At 43.4% G+C, this 20,385-nt stretch overlaps 3 protein-coding genes across 3 annotated transcripts in view; all 3 read left to right on the forward strand.

Annotated features, from left to right (window-relative positions):
• Positions 1–1,393, forward strand: part of LOC112075482 (ATP-dependent RNA helicase DDX39A) — a 4,034-nt gene extending 2,641 nt beyond the window's left edge. The window contains exons 4-5 of the mRNA XM_024142481.2: positions 383–675; positions 1,112–1,393. Coding sequence (XP_023998249.2) covers positions 383–675; positions 1,112–1,128 — 310 coding nt within the window. The 3' untranslated portion in view covers positions 1,129–1,393. The remainder of the gene's footprint in view (positions 1–382; positions 676–1,111) is intronic.
• Positions 1,394–5,639: 4,246 nt separating this feature from the next.
• LOC112075481 (CCN family member 1) lies at positions 5,640–11,775 on the forward strand. Its single transcript, XM_024142480.1, has 5 exons — positions 5,640–5,965; positions 6,996–7,209; positions 8,242–8,613; positions 8,893–9,071; positions 10,057–11,775. Exons 1-5 carry the CDS (start codon positions 5,915–5,917, stop codon positions 10,360–10,362), a joined length of 1,122 nt encoding a protein of 373 aa, XP_023998248.1. The 5' UTR covers positions 5,640–5,914; the 3' UTR covers positions 10,363–11,775.
• Positions 11,776–13,345: 1,570 nt separating this feature from the next.
• Positions 13,346–20,385, forward strand: part of LOC112075483 (rab11 family-interacting protein 4A-like) — a 15,726-nt gene continuing 8,686 nt past the window's right edge. The window contains exons 1-2 of the mRNA XM_070440928.1: positions 13,346–13,637; positions 17,633–17,720. Of these exons, the coding sequence (XP_070297029.1) occupies positions 13,428–13,637; positions 17,633–17,720 (298 nt within the window). The 5' untranslated portion in view covers positions 13,346–13,427. The remainder of the gene's footprint in view (positions 13,638–17,632; positions 17,721–20,385) is intronic.

Here is a 20,385-nt window from a genome sequence, read left to right on the forward strand (position 1 = left end):
AACGATAAGTAGCATATTGTTTTTATCCATAAAATGTCTAGTTAAATGTCTTTTTACTATACACATTTTAATTTGGGTTAAATGTCATCTAATTTCATACAAGCACATTTCCTCCTCTCAGTTACTGTTGACTTTTCTTTCTTCTTTTTTTTCAAAAGGAGGAATGAGGAGTTGCACAATCAAATTGAGAATCTCATTTACTTGCACATTTTCTATAATAGTCATGTAGCAGAAGCTGTTATCCAGAGGGACTGAACAATAACTTTCTCTCAGACAACATATTTGTGGGTCACAGTTTCAGTGTACCCACAGGAGTGAAGCAGGAAGTATAATGCCTGTTCTACTTATTCTAAGTCTGTGGATGCCTCCCTTCCTCCCCCAGGCTTTCCCGGTACCAGCAGTTCAAGGACTTCCAAAGGCGGATCCTGGTGGCCACCAACCTGTTTGGCCGAGGGATGGACATTGAGCGCGTCAACATCGTCTTCAACTACGACATGCCCGAGGATTCCGACACCTACCTGCACAGAGTGGCCCGTGCAGGCAGGTTCGGGACGAAAGGTCTGGCCGTGACCTTTGTGTCCGACGAGACTGACGCTAAGACCCTGAACGATGTGCAGGACCGCTTTGAGGTCAACGTGGCAGAGCTCCCAGAAGAGATTGACATCTCCACCTACAGTAAGCTATATCCAACTAGTCTAGCACTCATTTGGATTTCATGTTTTTTTTTTTTTCATGGTTTTTGTCTTAAATGTCACCCTATTCCCTATGTAGGGTACTACTTTTGATCAGAGCCACATAGGCTCTGGTTAGAAGTAGTGCACTATATAGAGAATAGGATGCCATTTCAGACAACCATGTTTTCACTTATTTATTCTTTTGGTTTTTGTAATAGCCTTCATTATGCCAGTACTGCTTGCAATTGTTCCTTCAAAGGAATTGTTGATGAGCCACTTTAGAGCATTTGTTTATTACCTAGTCATTCCAAGTATGTGGTCTGTATAGCTGTCTTATGCTGAAGGTATCTATTTTTTTGTGCCCAGCATCTGCAAGTAATTTTATGTGGGTACACTGCTTGATGCTATAAACTAACCTCCCTCTTTTCTTGTTTCAGTTGAACAGTCCAGATGAAAGTCGCCCCCTGACCAGTGAAGACGACATGTCCGTGCCCCTCTGTCTCGGTCTTTTTTGGAGAGGGAGAATAAAATAATCATTTTTTAKTTCTTTTTTTAAATGCCTCTCCCTGATCTCCCAGTTCATTAAGCATCACTTTTTATTTGATTTTTATCCTATCCTCCCAAGGCTGCAGTTTTAATGTTATTTTCCCTGTTAATGGTGGTTGTTTCTATTTTTGCTTAATGAAATCATTGACATTAAAATGTTTTATACAATGTTATGTCACTGTATCTTCTTTTTCTTACTAATAGGGTTGAAAAATTCTGGCAATTTTCTGAAATTGCTGTTGGATGATTCTCTGCTTATTCCCTGCCTGGGAATGTTGGGAAAGTTACCAGAATTTTCTAACTTACTAATTAGAGAAGTTGGCTTTTCACATTGCAGCTATGCATTGCACTTGAAAGAAAAATGGTTGAAATTGTAAAAAGACAGCACCTACAATCACTACTAAGAATATTAATTCATTTTGCCTGTCGCCAGTAGGGGGTACTATGATGCATTTTTTTAAAACGCCAATTAAATAAAAAAAAATACACCTTAACAAAAATATAAATGCTAACTTGTAAAGGTGTTCATGCTGAAACAAAAGATCCCAATAATGTTCCACACAAGCACAAAGCTTTTCTTCATTCTGGGATAGTTATTCTCCTTTGCCAGTTTAATCCATCCACCATGTACAGCTTTCTTGATATGCCACACCTGGATTAAACAGCACGAGCATTATCCATTACACATGTCCTACCTTGTGCTGGGGGACAAAGGTGTGCAGTTTGTCACACGACAATTCCATAGATGTTTCAAATTTTTAGGGATGCAAATTGGCATGCTGGGAATGCAGGAATATCCACCAGAGAGCTGTTGCCAGATCATTTAATGTCCATTTCCCTACATAAGCCACCATGTCGTTTTAAGAGAATGAATTTTGCAGTAGGTCAACGGCTTCACTGCGGACCACGATGTGCAACTATGCCAAGACCAAGGACCTCCACAACCCGGCCTTCTTCACCTGCAGGATGTCTGAAACCATCGCAACCGGCCAGCTGATGTAATTGTGGGTTTAAGCAAAACAATGAAGCAATTTCTGTGCTACCTGTCTTATCTACAGGGAGCTTGTCATTGACCTGACTGCAGTTAGGCTTCGTAACCGGGCAAATGCTCAGACATGTCACCCGTTGAGCATGTTTGGGATGCACTGGATCGACATGTACGACAGCCGGTTCCAGTTCCTGCCAATATACAGCAACTTTACACAGCCATTGAGGAGTGGGACAACATTCCACAATCAAAAGCCTTATCAGCTCTATGCGAAGGAGATGTGTKGCACCACATGAGGCAAATGTTGGTCACACCRGATACTGACTGGTTTTCTGATCCACGCCATTACCTTATTTTTACGTTATCTGTGACCAACAGACGCATATCTGTATTCCCAGTCGTGAAATACATATATTAGGGCCTATGAATTTATTTCAATTGACTGATTCCCTTTTATGAACTGTAACTCAGTAAAATCTTTGAAATTGTTGCACKTTGCATTTATATTTTTGTTCAGTGAATGATAACTAGGAGGAACTCCAAATTCCTCTTTCTCTCTTTTCCCCTCTTTCTCCTCTGCCCCTTCTCTCTTCCTTCTCCCCCTACCTTCTCTTCACATTCATACACAAACTTATTTTATTTTCTGTTTCAGAATATGACTACTAAACTTTCTCTCAGTCTACCTATTTCAGACTTATTTAGATAATTAGTGGAATTCAATTATTTAACATATTGTATTTAGCCCTCTACATTTAATAATTAATATCTAGGCAAATGTGTATTTTAAGGTATCTTAAATGTTAAGGTTATAATATATGCTGGGTAAGACCAAGCCAAGTTGCCTATAGATGATGATCTTGGGTCAGTTTTACACTTTCCCCATAATGGTTAAGGTTTGGATTTGGGGAGTTGAAGCTGATTCTAGGTCTGTACCTAGGGGAAACTTCACCCCAGAGCTTGTTTTTGTGTGGAATACTGTACCTCACGCCATATTGTCAGTAGCACCACATATAGGGGTGGAGCAGGAGACGTGGAGTATGCTACCTCCTCCCCTTGAAAAAACAAACTCAGTTACCACAGAACACCTGTCCTCCCTTTCTCCTCTTCTCCCCCTCTATCCCTGTACGCCTCCTTTCTCTCCATTTCTTCTCCCTCTCAGGCAAGTCTTCTCCCACAGTCTTCTTCTCAGCCCAGTTTTTTGTCCATCGCTTCCTTTGGTCTCCTTGTTCTCCCCGTTCTGCTCTCAGCCACTCACTCATTGTCTCCTGCACTGTCTTATCTGTATCCAGTTCCATGCTTTGTGTTCACCCTGTGTAACTGGCCTTAGAAACACAATATCAGCTGTTTCTCTCTTCCGTTGTGTCATAAGCACACTCTATTCCCTACATAGTGGACTACTTTTGACCAAAATCCATAGAGCTCTGGTCAAAACTACTGCACTACATAGGGAATAGGGAGCCATTTTGGATGCAACCATAGTATTGTGCTCCTCAATCTCTAATGTACTGTCTATCAGTATTGTGTTCAACCTGTGTGACTAGCCTTAGAAACACAATATCAGCTATTTCTCTCTTCCGTTGTGTCATAATATGTATCCCAAATGGGGATACATAGGGAATAGGGTGCCATTTGGGACAGCCRTAGTATTGTGCTCCGGTGGCCTATTTATCATATGGCTTCTGACAGTCACCTCAACAATTGTCAGACCAGGAATAACCTCCAACTTGACTTGTTCTCAAATGGGCTGGTGCCTTAGTCTTTGAAAAAGCATGTTTAAAAAAAAAAAATCTATGTCCCAGTTTGTCTCGTCCAGCTCAGTGATGTGGCGAAAACCTGTGGTCGCTGGTTAAATAGGTCTCTCAAATCCTGTACCCCTGGATTAAAATAGATGGGCTATGACTTCCGTCTCCAATGGTCACATCATTACCACTGGTGACAGACAGACCGCATGCATCCCAAATGGTACCCTATTCCCTTTACAGTGCAATACTTTTTATCTGGGCCTACAGGGCTCTGATCAAAAGTAGTGCACTATATAGGGAATAGCATTCCATTTGGGATGCAGACAGCTTCTACGCCCTACAGCAGTGTTTCCTGAATGGTGTGTCAGGACTAGCTGGTAAGTTGTGGCTAGTCGCTACCGGATCGCTGATATTGCAATCAATCAAATTCAAACATATGCAGTTATCACAAAGTGCTTTGCAGATACCCAGCCTAAAACCCCAAAGAGCAAAAGCACAGTGGCTAGGAAAAACTCCCTAGAAGGAAGAAACTTAGGAAGAAAACTCTAGAGGAACCAGGTTCATTCAAAAGGCTTTCGGGGATCACAACTCAAATAAGGAACCACTGCCCCTCAAAGAGAAACAATGAAACACCTGCCAGTTCAAAGAGGCCATTCTATTTACATATGAGCTCTATGGACTACAACGCTCTATTGAGTAGTAACTGTTGCTATCAATAGCAATGCTGCTATAGGCAGTCTATAGGAGACCAATATGACTGTTAACCATTCATATGGTTTTCACCTGCACATTCTCCCTATCATATTTCATACATTCTTTCATCAAATAAGGGTTGTGTGTTTGAGGTGTGTCAGGAATGGAAAGAGCACAAGGGAGTAGCTAACCACAAAGAAAGAGAACTTGATGGGAAAAATGGGAATGTAGTATTGAGTTGGAGTCTGGGAGAAGACGCACAATGGGCTCAAATGGGCTTTTAGTAATAAACAGGGTTAACCATTAACTTTACAATACACACCAAGGTCTATCCTCATGGCTGTGTCAGCACAGACCACCCCAATTCAAGACTGAAAGCTAGGCAGACATGGGGTCGTTTTAAACAATCAAGACCCAGACAGTACATATTCTTTAGTGAACGTAGACAGTTCATAGGAAGTAAAGAAACACATCTGTGCAGTCCATAAAATGGACAAGGTTTTATTAAGCCACAAGTAGGTAGACAAGGTCTCACTTCCCTGAAATCGTGTAATACCTATACTATTAATATAACTTTAATGTTTTGCATTACACCTTGACTACTTAATTTTTTTTGTACTGTTACACTAGTATCAAAACCACCGGAATGCTTCACCTTTCCTGAGGTGCTGTTGCTAAGTATTACTGTACTGTACTGGGAGTGTCTGCAGCGCTCACCAGCAAGCCGGGTGTATTTATCTTGGTGTTAGCAGAGCGGTGGCTACAAAGGTGGAATGTCAGTAAACCTAAATGTGACTTAAAAGCACCGGTTACATTTTCGTCCAGCCAATAAAATAAACACGGACTACTTCTACGGATTTTTATGAATGACGGTATTCATCCCCAAGCACGCCCCCTAATTAATTTGTAGCCCTCTCCTTAACTCCACCCATTTGGAATGTCTGGCCCGCTGCCCGAATGATAATTGGCTGGACATATGGCGACGCATGGGCAGAGTTTCTGCGGAGCTCACGAGTTGGTATAAAGTAGATCAGGATACTCTCTCTGTTGAATGATTTTTTTAGAGTGCTGTGACGATCTCGAGGAAGGGATAAAAAGAACTGTTCTCTACACTTCAACGACTTCTATTCATCTAACGCAACTGTGCGATTGTAGTCTATTCTTGAAAGAGGTTTTAAAAGTTCAGAACTGTCTTCAAGCGGACTAATAACAAGATCAGAGCTTGTTTTTTTTGACAACTGTCTAATGTTTCATTGGAATTTTCAATAATTATGGCAAAACGTGTCATCTTTGTTTTCTTGACAATGGCAGTCACCAGTCAGGTAAGTCGTATCACCTTGGCAGCTGTCAAATTGGTATGATTTTGATCATATRCAAATCATGTAACAAAATAGCAACGGATGAGTGGAGCGCTTAGGCTGTTTGCAATAACCATTTGGAGGTGATTTGACTGTCATACACAAGTAATTGTATTTTAGAGACACAAATGAAAACTTTTGTCGAACTGTTCTGTTGCCTGAAGATATATATTTTCAAACTGCTGTAGCCTACAGACTATTTGGTAACACTTTTACAAGACAGTRCTACTGTGTAACTGCTCGTGTAATTACAGTGTAACAGTTTTGTAATTACTCATTGTTACAATTAGTTACAATGTACTTATCAGTAGTAATCCTTAACCCTAACCCAGTGTACTAATGAGTAATTRCAATACTTGTTACACTGTGATTACAGGAATAATCACAGTTATAAGGGCACTGTAATGTAAAATGTAACCGACTATTTTTGTAGCCAACCAGTCCTACCTTGAATTGTGTCTTTTTTTTATAGGCATGTTTGTGCTTGTCAAATAACTTTAACTCACTGTCTGAGGGTGGGACTTTTACATACTGTAGATTTTTTTCTAGAAGAAGTTGGCAAGGAAGAGTGATGTACTGTGACTCGAATCACGAGTTGGCAGGGGATTGGGTACAACACTTAAACAGCTGCCTAGACAAACAAAACATCCACAGGGATGAAGGGGTAGAAATAATATGAGCAAATTAAATTGGTACTTCACATTGAAGTTAAAGTACATAAATTCATTGTAAACAGTGTTCAACATCACTCCAAATGGGACACAATAATCATGTTAAATAATCAGTTGACATCTCACAATGAATATAAAATGATCAAAATAGACTCCTAGAACATCTTTATCACTAGTAGTGTTTTACCCATGAAAGCAGACYACAGCAAGAAATTACATTACAAAAATGATCTTTTTACTTTCCTATGCTTCTCTCTGTTTATGCCTATGAACCTAAACCTCTCCTCTCTCCCCCCCTTCCTCTCTCCTCCACCCTCCTCCAGGTGGGTGCCAGCTGCCCGGCGGTATGTGAGTGTCCAGCCATGCCCCTCTCGTGCCCCCCCGGGGTGAGTGCGGTGGCCGACGGCTGCGGGTGCTGCAAGGTGTGTGCCTCCCAGCTGAACCAGGACTGCAGCCCCACGATGCCCTGCGACCACCACAAGGGACTGGAGTGCAACTACGGCAATGACGTGACCCTGGCCCAGGGCATCTGCAGGGGTAAGGTTGTGATAGGGGGAGGAAGTGGGGGCGTTTGGAAGTGTGTATTGTAAAAGTGTTAGGATTCAAAGTGTGTAATGTAGGTCGCAGGTGTTCAGTGTTGGAACTATGATGAGGTATAAATAGTGTATGTGTATATCTTGTCAAGTGTGATGTGTAGTAGTTAGTTGATGCTGAGTTTTTATGTGATAGCATCTTAGGGTGCATGTATAAGAAACATTACTGTAGGACTAAACCATGTGTTGAAAGTCACCACAGCCCCAGGACTTAACACGTTGTATCCCAATGGGGGAGGACATTTGGATGTTAAGTCGATTCCTTATGGAGCTCAATCTCACAGACCAAAATGGAACTAGTTCTATCTACATCAAACCAAGATTCCAATCCTTCATAGACTAAGAATGGAGGCTCCACCGTGTCCGTGATATGGAGACAGACTCTTCTGGATTCTTACTCACAAGACTTCCTTCCTCTGCCCTTTCTCTGACCTTTGACCTCCCTCTAGATCTGAATGTTCTCTCTGGGTTACAGTCTGTGTGCCATGTCAGTGTCGGTTATTGCCCCTCTCGTGCCTCCCCGGGGTGAGTGTGGTGGCCGACGGCTGGTTGTTAAGAGGAGGATTGCGTAAAGGGGGTTTCAGCTGGTGTAACCGGAGTATATGGCAGATTCCTCCCGGTCATACCTGGGATTGTCAGTGGAGGTTCTTGTACTTTGACTTTAAAACACATCCTCATATTTAGACTCTCCAGAGACATGGAAGTAGGGTTCCCAAAATACCCCCTCGTTACATGATAGCACATTGCATACTGTGGATCGTAAACAGTTCATTGGTCCTGCTGATGGTTTAATGTGTATGTATATGTGTATATATATGTTACTACCTCAAAGTGGTCTTAGTATCCATCTAAATTGCCTCTAAAGGAATTATGAAGTTGAATTGAGTTGTACTGAACTGTACCTAACTGTACTGTACTGTGCTGAGCTGAATTCAATGGAATTCAATGCATTCTCCTCATTTCCCTCTCTTAACAGCGAGAAAGGAGGGTCGTACGTGTGAGTAYAACGGGAGGATCTACCAGAACAGTGAGAATTTCCGCGCCGGCTGTAAACACCAGTGTACCTGCATCGACGGCGTCGTTGGCTGTTCCCTGCTCTGTGCCAACCGTCTGCCCCCCGCCATCCCCTCCTGCCCCTACCCCCAGCTGGTCAGGGTGCCAGGGCAGTGCTGCTTCACTGTGGACTGCCACAAGGGTACCTGGCGCCTTCCCCCCACCAAGCAAMATCGSCAACCAACACAACCCAAACCTCAGCCAKWCCAGTACCAGCCGGATAACACACTGGGCAATGAGCTGGTGGAGAGAGGCAAGGGCTGGGAGAATGAACAAGGCTACAAGCACCTGCCTGGTGAGGAGCTGTTGCACTCTTGACATTGACCAAATGCATTGTTATTGATCATGATAGATACTTGGCTGTAGCTTATCATGTACACTGAGCCATCTTCGCTAGCGCTATTAGCATTTTTGGTATAATAGTTGATGACTATTGGTCGATAGTTACTCATGTTTGTCTGTACATCAGCCAGTCATATATCCTGATTTCTTCCCTCTGTGGTATATTCTCCCTATAACTCCCTTCCTTCCTCCCCTTTGTCTCCCGCGCTCCTCTTCCTCCCACCCTTCCCAGTATGGAAGCATTCGTTGGAGAAGTGTGTTGTCCAGACAACGGACTGGTCCCAGTGCTCACGAAGCTGTGGGATGGGAGTGTCCTCACGCATCTCCAACGACAACGCCCAGTGTAAGCTGGATAGAGAGACGCGCCTCTGCACCATCCGGCCCTGTGGTGACGTAGCCATCCCACCCAAGGTAAATTCTTTATTTAGACAACGCAATATGCAACTGTGTAGTGTGTGTAGTGTGTGTGTGTGTGTCTGTGCCAATCAGTATGAGCACAATCATGCAGTACAAGAGAAGAGAGTGTGACTGCACATATTTTCATCATCATCATCATCGTCATCATCCCAGGCAATAATATCTCCCTTATCATCTACTGATCTGGTATCACTTTGATAACAAACCCCAACCCCCTARACTGTTTCCTCTGCGGAGCACGTCCCGGTGGGAACAGACTAGCGTTGATTTACTCACACTGGCGGTGGCGCCCTTTTAAATATAGTCCCCYCCACCCCACCCACGGCATTCCTGCCAAGCAACTGTCCATAGCTAGGCGCCTGGGCCCTGTGCACTCAGCCAGGGAGATGGTGTGTCTATATTAATCCTCCTCTGTTTCTCTGGCTCAGTGCCTATGTCCCAAATGCCACCCTATTCCCTATTTAGTGCACTACTTTTGACCAGGGACCATAGGGCTCTGGACAGTGCCCATAAGGCTCTGGTTAAAAGTAGTGTACTATGTAGGGAACAGGGTGCCATTTGGGACGAACGACTGGGGACTGGGAGATTATGGCTGATTTACCACTGAGACTAATAAGGCCCCTGTCTGTCTGAGTGCAAGATTAATGAGTTTCAGTGAGTTTGATTTAAAACKTTGTTTTGTCACTGTGTTCAGTTAATTGCATAACTTTACCATAATTGAATTAACTTTTTGTTTTGTTTTCAGTACTGACACTTTGTTAGTGATAAGTGATAAGTTCATGATGATTTGGTTGCATAGGCCTTCCGGACATTTATTCAAAGATATTTTAAAGATGTCTGCAAAAGTTTGTCATTTTATTGAAACAATACAGGTGCCCCAACAGTACAGCATGAAACTTTTACTTTCCTCTGCCCTCTCTGATTATCTCCCTCTTTCTCTCTCATCCTCATCCCCCTCCTCCTTCTCATCCCTTTACAGAAGGGCAAGAAGTGCTCCCCGACCCCAAAAGCCCCAGAAGCCATGTGTCTGTCGTATGGCGAGTGTCAGAGTGTCCGCCTCTACCGGCCCAATTACTGCGGCGCGTGTACGGATGGCCGCTGCTGCTCGCCGCGTCGCACGCGCACCGTTCCTGTGACTTTTGTGTGCCCGGATGGCGAGCGTTTCCAGAGAGACGCCATGTTCATCCAGTCGTGCAAGTGTAGCAAGGAATGYGGCCATCTCAACGAAGTGGCCTTGCCACCACAGCACTGGATGTATGGAGACACACATAAGTTCATTGACTAGCTTGATTTTGTTTTAACAGAATCCTCAAACTTGACTGAGAACATTGACAAGGGAAGGGTGACATTTTTTAAAATAAATACCATGGGCCTTGAGGGTGTTTTTCTCTGCAGGCCTCAAATAACAGAACTGAGCTTCACAATGGGCTCTCAGTGAAAGCCTGGCACTATAGTAGCAAACCCCCAAATAGTAAAGTACTTACTGTATGTTTGACTGGAGTGGTTTTGATTGACAGGTGATCCATTCACTCCTGAATGTTCCTCAGACATGGCTCTGAACTCCGGCCTACAGTCCCACCTGGCGTTTTTGTTTAGTTACGGTGTGACATAATGAACAGGACCCAGCCACAAGTTGCTAGGGCCTTCACAGCAACGGCAGAGAGAAACAGACGACAACACAACACTGTGTTGTAGAATAGAAACACATGAACTTGAAGGAACTGTACAGGGTTATTTACTGTATAAAGTGATATGATGCTTTGCCTACACTAACCAGGGTCATATTCACTAGGCACCAAATGGAAGAAAAGAGTCTGACACGGGGAGGGACAAGCTGAAGTTGTTCAATAATAAATACTTGTTTTGGTTATCCGTTGCAAAACATTTTGCTAGGGCGTGCACTAAGACTACAACCCAGCTCTATGAGGGCTGGCGTGATACTGGGGYATCCCACAATGCACTGAGAACAGTGACTTTAGAAGATAAGTGACATCAAGCCTGGATGGGCTGAAACGTCTTGACGAAGAGACTGATAAAATGGAGCATTTAGCTCAACGCAGGGTACTCGCGATATTAACATTATTTATTCGTATTCTTATCCAAAGAACTTGACACTAACTCTCTGCAATAGAGAGTGACGTTCAGTGCAGTTGGGATGATGAGCCGTCTAATAACAGAGATTTATGTGAGAGGTGGTAATGAAAGAAATGTGTGTCTCAAATGGCACACTATTCCCTATATACTGCACAAAGTAGTTCTCTATGCGGGGAATGGTAATGATAGATAGCCTGTCTCCACTGACTGCAGTACTAAAAGGAGCACTGTCTGTAAATGAGACGTGTTCAGAAATGACTGGACCAATACCAATTCACTTCAAATGACCTCTAATCTCTTACCAGATTCAGTTATGTTTTATTAGCATGAATGACACTGTTGCTAAAGCGAAGTGAGATAATGTAATCAACAACAGTAAAAAATAATGAATACATAATAATGATAATAATAATAGAGAATAATCAATAATGAATAACATTGGCGAATGATCTTCAATATTATGTACATGTTTGGGATTCATTCATGTATTGTATGCTGTTTGTGAAATCCGAAAAACCTTTGCTTATGCATCTTTAATGATGATTTGTTACTCCAATCTGTCATATGAAATGTTTTACTATAAAACTATAAAATACAATGCCTACTTCAAATGTATGTTTGTCATAACTGAGAATATGTAGCCAAGCTATTATTGGCACTAGTGTATGTTGGTTTGTACATGATACAAAGCTGACCTGCCTGCTATAGAGTTTCAGTTACATGTGATGTTTTATTTAAACTTGGCTTGTATCGTTTCAAATTCTTTCATTTGGCAGACATTTTATTAGTCCTGTCTCTTATACACATCTAGATGTGTATAAGAGACAGATACAAAGCTGACCTGCCTGCTATAGAGTTTCAGTTACATGTGATGTTTTATTTAAACTTGGCTTGTATCGTTTCAAATTCTTTCATTTGGCAGACATTTTATTAGTCCGTAGCAAGAGGTTGATAAACTTAAAGGGATAGTTCGCAAAACACACCAACTTGGCTGCTGACATTTTTGGGAATGTGTTAAAGGGATAGTTCATCCAAATTACAAAATTACATATTGGTTTCCTTACCGTGTTAGCAATCTATGGGCAAGGTAAGACAGTAATCACTGGTTTGGTTTTGTTTACATGGTCACTGTTTCCACTATTGGCACAAATCCAATGCAAGTCAATGGTACTGATATAAGCATTTTTCATGCTTCATGTCCAAATCATCTATAGTAACTTCCCTGAGCTACACAATCAATTTGAGATACTTTAGGGTGATTTGGTCAGTAAGCACAAAACAATGCTAATATCAGTACCTTTGTGCCACACATGCAAAAAAAGTTAGGATTTGGAGACAGTGACCAGGTAAACAAAAACCAAGCATGGATTGCTGTCATACATTGTCCATAGACTGCTAACATAATAAGGAATACCAGTAGCCTGTATGCCATTTTGTAATTTGGGCGAGCTATCACTAACAGCGGACTAATGAACAAAATACTAAACTATTCCTTTAAGACTACACATTTAATGCTGAGGCGGGGTGAAAAGGATGCTAAAAAGGCACTCTGTTATTTTTTATCACTGAACAGGAAATCCAGTATTGATGCCATCAACACAAACAGATAGGGTACGGGTGGATTATGGGGGGTGCACGGACTAGACCAGTCAGCATGGGGCAGAATGTATGGAGAGACCCAATGGGGGCCATAGACATTGAGGTTTAGGTGGTTTAGACCTACTATTAAATGTATTGAATAGCATCTGCTTTATAGTGTACTGTACACAGAGATATCACAGGTCAACATCGACATTCTCACAGAATCATATGCAGACATTTACAATAAAAAGCATGTTATGTGGACATCAAAATCTCAAAAACTGAAACGTGTGGCAGGCTGCTCATTCAGGACAAAAAATGTGTCTTGAACGACTTCGCCCTCTGGTGGTGATTTTTTAACAGTAGCCAACCTGTCATCAGGGCCCAGTTGATCAAAAATGATCTGTCTGGATTTCGCATATAGGTATAGGATTAAACGCATGGAAATATAATGACTAGGACGGATGTCCCCATTCAAGTAAGTGATTCGTTCGTTCTATTCATTATATTTTTATCCATTTAATCCTGGCTGCTGTTTATAGGTTTTTCCCGCTTGTGTATCTATGTCAACCTCTTCCAACTCTCAGCATCCAGTGGTCCTCGCGCTCTACTGATTCTGTCACGCACGCACTGCTCTCGAGCGCGCTCAGCGCAGCGGCGGTTCTCGCCTCCGGGATGGCGCCCTCTGCTTCGGTGTTCAAGTCGGGTTTTCAACCTCAGGACAACAAACTTCCGATGGAAAGTGGCCTTCCCGACCCGGAGCAGCTCTTGCTGTTCCTCAGAAAACTCAAAGAGGTGTTCGATGTGTGCGATGAGGATTCGGATGGTTTCATTCGCGTGGAGCATTTCGTAGACCTCGGTTCACAGTTCGGCCAAGGAGACGAGGTAATATAAATTCCTATCAAGCATCACCTGGTGTTTCATGGAGTACGCTACAGTAGCGTTTGTTTATACGTTTTAAAGGCTTTGTTTCTATGTTTCTTGTTGTGTTTTATGTCGTGCAGACTATGTTATTACACATTCATAGATATTTACTTACAAATTAATTTATGTTTGGCTATTCAAAACATATAGCCTATAACGTTACCATAAAGTGGAACAGGCTCTTGGTAAATCATTTTGGTAAATGTGTGCTTTATTTGATCGTTCTTACAGCGTTGACTGCAAATAAACATAGTTCAAAGTGTACCAAAAGCTGAACAAAGTGCCTTACACCTGTAAAGGTATATTTACTTGGATGCTAAAAAACAAGATAAACGTGAGATTTTATTTTCAAGTAACGTTAGAACTAGTTTTCAGTGTAGCTGTGGAGGAGAGCTCAGTAACACTTTCCAGTGAGATAATCTGATTCAGCCTTTCACTCTCATTCCGTGTATTCGGGCTCTAATTTTGGCCCAAAAAGTGAAACTCATTTTCGTCCAAATGTGTTATTTTGTGGTAGAGAAATTAGGTCAACTACTGAGAGAGAGAGACTGGAAAATAGGCTAATTGTGTTCTTCTGGCAGTATTAATTAACTATAGCCAATAGCTCTCAATTGCATCAGCCTTTTGAAATTTTATATAATGTTTCAGCCTCAACATAGTAATAAACATAGACAGACAGGTTTGTTTTAGTAAAGGAGTTTTCTCTGTTATAAATTAGGCCTAACACAAGCCGTCTGCCATTTGTCATGGCATGGCTGCGCTCTGCTGAACYGGGCTGAGTGATTGTGTGAGCAGGGAGCGAGCATGCATAGACCTGCCTGTGTAGATTCAGAAACAGATATATAGCCTAGAATAGAAACAGTGCAAAGCACACAAGAGACGTTATCTTATCCTAACCCCTCTCTGACCTGCTCTGTCTGAATAATAATTGTGTGTAGTGAATTGGCACTCTCTGTATGTGAACAATGAACCATTTTAATTGGTGCTCTGTATCTTTGTAAATGTAATTAGGTTGGTAATAGACCACTTTGCCTGTCTCCACACAGGCTTTTTCCAGTAAGAATGAGTCATAGGCTGTGTCCGAAATGGCAGTAGTGCAGTAGTGGAAAAAAAGTAGTGCACTATATAGGGAATAGGGTCCCTATATAGTGCACTACTTTTGACCAGAGCCCTATGGGTCCTGGTCCCCCTGGTCAAAATAGGGTGCCATAGTATGCATAACAGGCAGATCTGCGTAGCTCTACAGGAGTCCACTGTSCTGCAGTGTGTCCTACTGTTCTGATTGTGAGTTGGGGATGGATGCACTCGACATCCCAGAGGTTGATAAGCATAAACTGATCTCAGACCAGTTTTAACGGGACAACCCATACACTCCCGACTTTGTCATTGGCTAAATGATACCAGTTTGGTCTTGATGTTTTAACTGTTGTTGATAATAAACAATGATACTGAAGTAAGGCCCATCCAAAAATAGGTTGTTGTTCATCTGAACACAAGTCCCTTGTGTTCCACTGTATGTCACAGGGCTGGAACATTAGTGTTGATTGGCTCCCCCGTGTTCTGTTGCTTATCACTTCTCTGGAACATTAGCTCTGATTGGTTCCTTTGGGATGCTTTGCATGGACTGTGGGCACATGGATTGAATCAAATCAAATAMATTTTTATTTGTCACATGCGCCAAATACACCAGGTGTAGTAGACCTTACCGTGAAATACTTACTTACAAGCCCTTAACCAACAGTGCAGTTCAAGAAATAGAGTTAAGAAAATATTTACTAAATAAAAATAAAGTGAAAATAAAAAGTAACACAGTGGAATTACATAACAGTAACGAGGCTATATACAGGGGGTCCAGTACTGAGTAAATGTGCAGGAGTACAGATTAGTCGAGGTAATTTGTACATGTAGGTACGGGTAAAGTGACTATGCATAGATGATAAACAGCGAGTAGCAGCAGTGTAAAAACTAAGTCCGGGTGTCCATTTGATTAATTGTTCAGCAGTCTTATGGCTTGGGGGAGCCTTTTGGACCTAGATTTGGTGCTCCGGTACCGCTTGATGATGTGGATAGGGGTTAAAAAGGGGTGCTATTAATAGTAGGTAGTGTGGGTGTTCAGCTATGCATGTAGCATCAACACTCTCCTCAGCAGATGTAGTGAATAGGTCTATATGGACCCTGAATTCTCATGTTGGAACTACCTTAGTGAAAATTAAATGAGCATTTGAGAAAGAGGCAGCTCGATGAAGCTAAATCTTTTCAGCTAAACAATTTCCCCAAAGCTTCTCTTAATAGTTTTATTAGACCACATATGGGCCACTATATTATTTGACCCTGGTGGTCATCTATGAACGTTTGAAACATCTTGAAGAACGATTTGGCCTTAATGGCCATGTACTCTTATAATCTCCACCCGGCACAGCCAGAAGAGGACTGGCCACCCCTCAGAGCCTGGTTCCTCTCTAGGTTTCTTCCTAGGTTCCTGCCTTTCTAGGGAGTTTTTCCTAGCCACTGTGCTTCTACATYTGCATTGCTTGATGTTTGTGGTTTTAGSCTGGGTTTCTGTATAAGCACTTTGTGACATCTGCTGATGTAAAAAAGGCTTTATGAATACATTTGATTTGATTTGAGTTACACACACAGAACATGATGCAGATTAGATTAAACCTGTCTGGACCTCTCAGTGTCCCACTGGCCACACGTAACCTCAACATCATCCTTTCACTGCTCCCATATTCTGACCTATCCTGTCCACTCCCTCTATCCMCGCACTCACAGTCACACTGACCCCCTCCTCCTTCTAATCCAGCAAAACTGAGTTTAATTTACTAAAAACTCAGACTCACTGGTCCAAATTATCCAACACAATGACCTTCATTTCACCCAGTATTTTCCTGTTGACCCAGTTGCCGTGCCGACAGTAACTAGGGTGTTGGAGCCGTGACCGTCCAGTGTGTGTTTTGACTGACAGCTGGCTTACATGGTGAGGGATGGTGATGCACAGCTGTATAGCAGAGGTTGGACAGATGGGAAAGAGGACCCATCGTATGTGTGTGGTCTGTTGAAGAACTGTCTTCCACCACATTCTCAGACACACACACGCACACAAATGTATGAACACACACACACACACACACACACACACACACACACACACACACACACACACACACACACCACACACACACACACACAATTCTCTCTGATATTCACACGGTCATTCTCAGTCCTAGCAGGTCTTCTATCCCAGCATTACAATTTCATGACACGTTTTTACCAGCCCAGTCTAAAAAGTAGGAGTTGAAAGAGCTGCCGGCACCATCTAAAGTGCATTAAATGCATACATTCAGGAGCACAGTACAGTTCCTCTGTGTCTCTGCTCCTGCCCACATGAAAGATGTGGATGTGGGTTGATGGTGGGAGAGCATGTATTGGTTGGTTGCAGCGGTTTGTTACAATAGCATGCCTGTATATACTGTATATAGAATATTATATATACACACACAGTCTTATGCACTTCTATATGTATGTCTTCTATATCAGTGAGATCCTCTATGTGTGAAGAGCCGTATTTAGCTCTAGGTCATAACAACATGAGGGTTGTTGTAGTGACTCATAGTGACTCAGAGAGGACTGTTAGAACAGGTGGTTGTGGGGGCTCACAGCTACAGGTCACACACACAGACACACCACACACCCACACACACACACACAGACAGACAACACAGCACAGACAGGACCATACAGACAGACAGACAGACAGACAGACAGACAGACAGACAGACAGACAGACAGACAGAGCTGTCAGCAACTTAACATGGAGAATCTGAGTCAGACATCGAAAGGTTGTTTACAATTTCATCTGTAGGTTTGCATAGATTCTCTTTGTATTGTATGAAGCCGAACCCATGACTCGTTATTTTGTTCAACCCTTTTGTTGCCTGTCCCATGGTCTCCAGGTGAAGAAGTTGGCCAAATGCTTGGACCCCAATGCYCAGGGCAGGATCAACTTCAAGGACTTCTGCCATGGAGTGCTGGCTATCAAAGGTAGGACTGAGAGGCATGCACAGGGAGCCAACCATCGGCAACTGCATAATTCAGTTTTACTGGTGTGTGTGTGCGTGTCTGCGTGCATGTGTGTCGTGCATACATGCATATGGTGTCTTCCCACTGAGGCAGAAGAGCATCATTCAGCAACACTATTCTGCCATTACCCTCCTACTCAGGTTATAGATGCTGGGACTGAAGAGGCTGGGTAACTCCTACTGCCTAGTTACCATGTAGTTACCATGGAGTAGAGTTGAGTCACATGTTCATACATACATAGCCTACCTACAAAATGGTCAAACAATATTGTACTCTTTTTCATAAGAAATTAGTCTAGTTCAACCCCCCAGAATATTTTTTTTCTGAGAGAGCCAATCAAAGCTCGGCTTGAATATTGCATTTACAACGGCCTCCTGTCCAGACAGTGTGTCAGCTCTCCCTCACTGACTACGTGAGTCTCATCAGCCAGGCTAAAGAAAGAGTGCATCAGCATCAGAAAGTGAAGGTGGAGAGACATAAAGGATGCTGGAGAGTTAGTGTCAATCAAAATGGAAGCCCTAMAATTTAGAGAATAAAAAGTCTGCCTTGGGCTATGTGAGTCATTCATTGACATTATGATAATCCTGCCCATGATTGAATCTTAACATCTTCACTATGGTCACTTTGTTTTTCCCTGCTACACACTCAAGGCTTGTTTCTGCAAACTCATCATAACTGCTCTAACTGACCGGCCGGCCTCCTCTTTGGCCTGTCTAGAGAGAGAGTCCCTGTAAACCAGGTCAGTTTGTTTTTCCCTGCTACACACTCAAGGCTTGTTTCTGCCAACCAGGACACATGAGTGGACACCAGCCAACCAGGACACATGAGTGGACACCAGCCAACCAGGACACATGAGTGGACACCAGCCAACCAGGACACATGAGTGGGGAACTAACCAAACAGGACACATGAGTGGGGGGCACCAGCCAACCAGGACACATGAGTGGGGAACCAGCCAACCAGGACACATGAGTGGGAAACTAACCAACCAGGACCACATGAGTGGACACCAGCCACCGGACACATGAGTGGAAAACCAGCCAACCAGGGACACATGAGTGGGGCAACCAACCAAGGACACATGAGTGGCGGACAAACCAACCAGGACACATGAGTGGCGAACAACCAACCAGGACACATGAGTGGGGCACCAACCAACCAGGGACACCAGAGTAGGGGACCTAACCAACCAGGACACATGAGTGGACACCAAGCCACAGACACATGAGTGGAAACAGCCACCAGACACATGAGTGGGAACCAGCCAACCAGGAACACATGACGTGGGGCAACCACACCAACCAGGACACATGAGTGGGGGAACCAGCCAACCAGACACATGAGTGGACACCAGCCAACCGGACACATAGTGGGGAACCACAACCAGGACACATGAGTGGGCAGAAACCGGCCAACACAGGACACATGAGTGGAACCAACCAACCAGGACAACATGAAGTGGGGCACCAACCAACCAGGACACTATGAGTGGGGAACAACCAACCAGGACACATGAGTGGGAACCAGCCAACCAGACACAATGAGTGGGACACCACCAACCCAGGGACACATGAGTGGGGCAACAGCCAACCAGGACACGATGAGTGGGCACACCACCAAATGAGGACAACAGTGCGAGGGGCTAACCAAACCAGACACAGTGTGGACTAAACAACCAGGACAAGATGAGTGGAGGCACCAACCAACCAGGACACATGAGGGGGAACCAACCCAACCAGGACACATGAGTGGGCAGAACCAGTCGACAACCAGGGAACACATGAGTGGGGAAAACCAGTCCAGACACATGATGGGCACCGCCAACCGGACACATGAGTGGCACCAGCAACAAGGACACATTGAAGTGGGGAACCAGCCAACAAGACACATGAGTGGGGAACCAGCCCTGCCAGATGTTGTTGGTTATTGCTGGGCGCAGAGCCACGTTAACTGCTAACATCTAACGCTCACCCATAGAGCTCCATTTGTAATTGATACAGCAGTGTGCATGCTTAGCAGTGACCTGCCTCTACTCTGGTCCCAGCCCAGCCACTGCCAGCCAGGGCTAAATCCACAACCCACAGATGGTGCAGTGACGCTAAGGCAGGGTATGGGCACAGGAGTTTGCCTTGTTAATACGTGCACTGTGGTTGCAATGTTCAGGTGCAAAGTGAATTAGGATGATAACCACAGATGATTGGACTGCAAGGCTCTGTTATTAGTCAGATTAAACTGCTACTATCTACTCCCACTCAAGTTAAGCTGATCCCCTCATGTCTCCCTCTTACAAAGCCGAAAGACTCGTTTCTAAACCACTCCCAACCAATCATAAATTCATACCAAAGCACTCCTTCAGCCCCCCGTGCACTATTGGCTCACTGTCTGTGTGAATATGTGTGTGTTGAATATAGATAGGTGAAAAAGTAAGTGCACGTGCAGAAGTGCACGTTTCCTAAATACTTACAGGAAATGGATTGTGAACCAACTAGTTCTACCTCATGTAACTGTGGCAGTTGTTTTGTTGTGATGTCTCATTACTTTATGCTAATATAATGGCTAACAAGTACACAAGGTCTCACATCAAGGATTTAATTTGATGGAACAAAAAGCTACCAGGGGATGGAGA

The sequence above is a fragment of the Salvelinus sp. IW2-2015 genome, unplaced genomic scaffold (genome assembly GCF_002910315.2).
Source record: "Salvelinus sp. IW2-2015 unplaced genomic scaffold, ASM291031v2 Un_scaffold3189, whole genome shotgun sequence".
In the NCBI taxonomy this organism is placed as follows: domain Eukaryota; kingdom Metazoa; phylum Chordata; class Actinopteri; order Salmoniformes; family Salmonidae; genus Salvelinus; species Salvelinus sp. IW2-2015.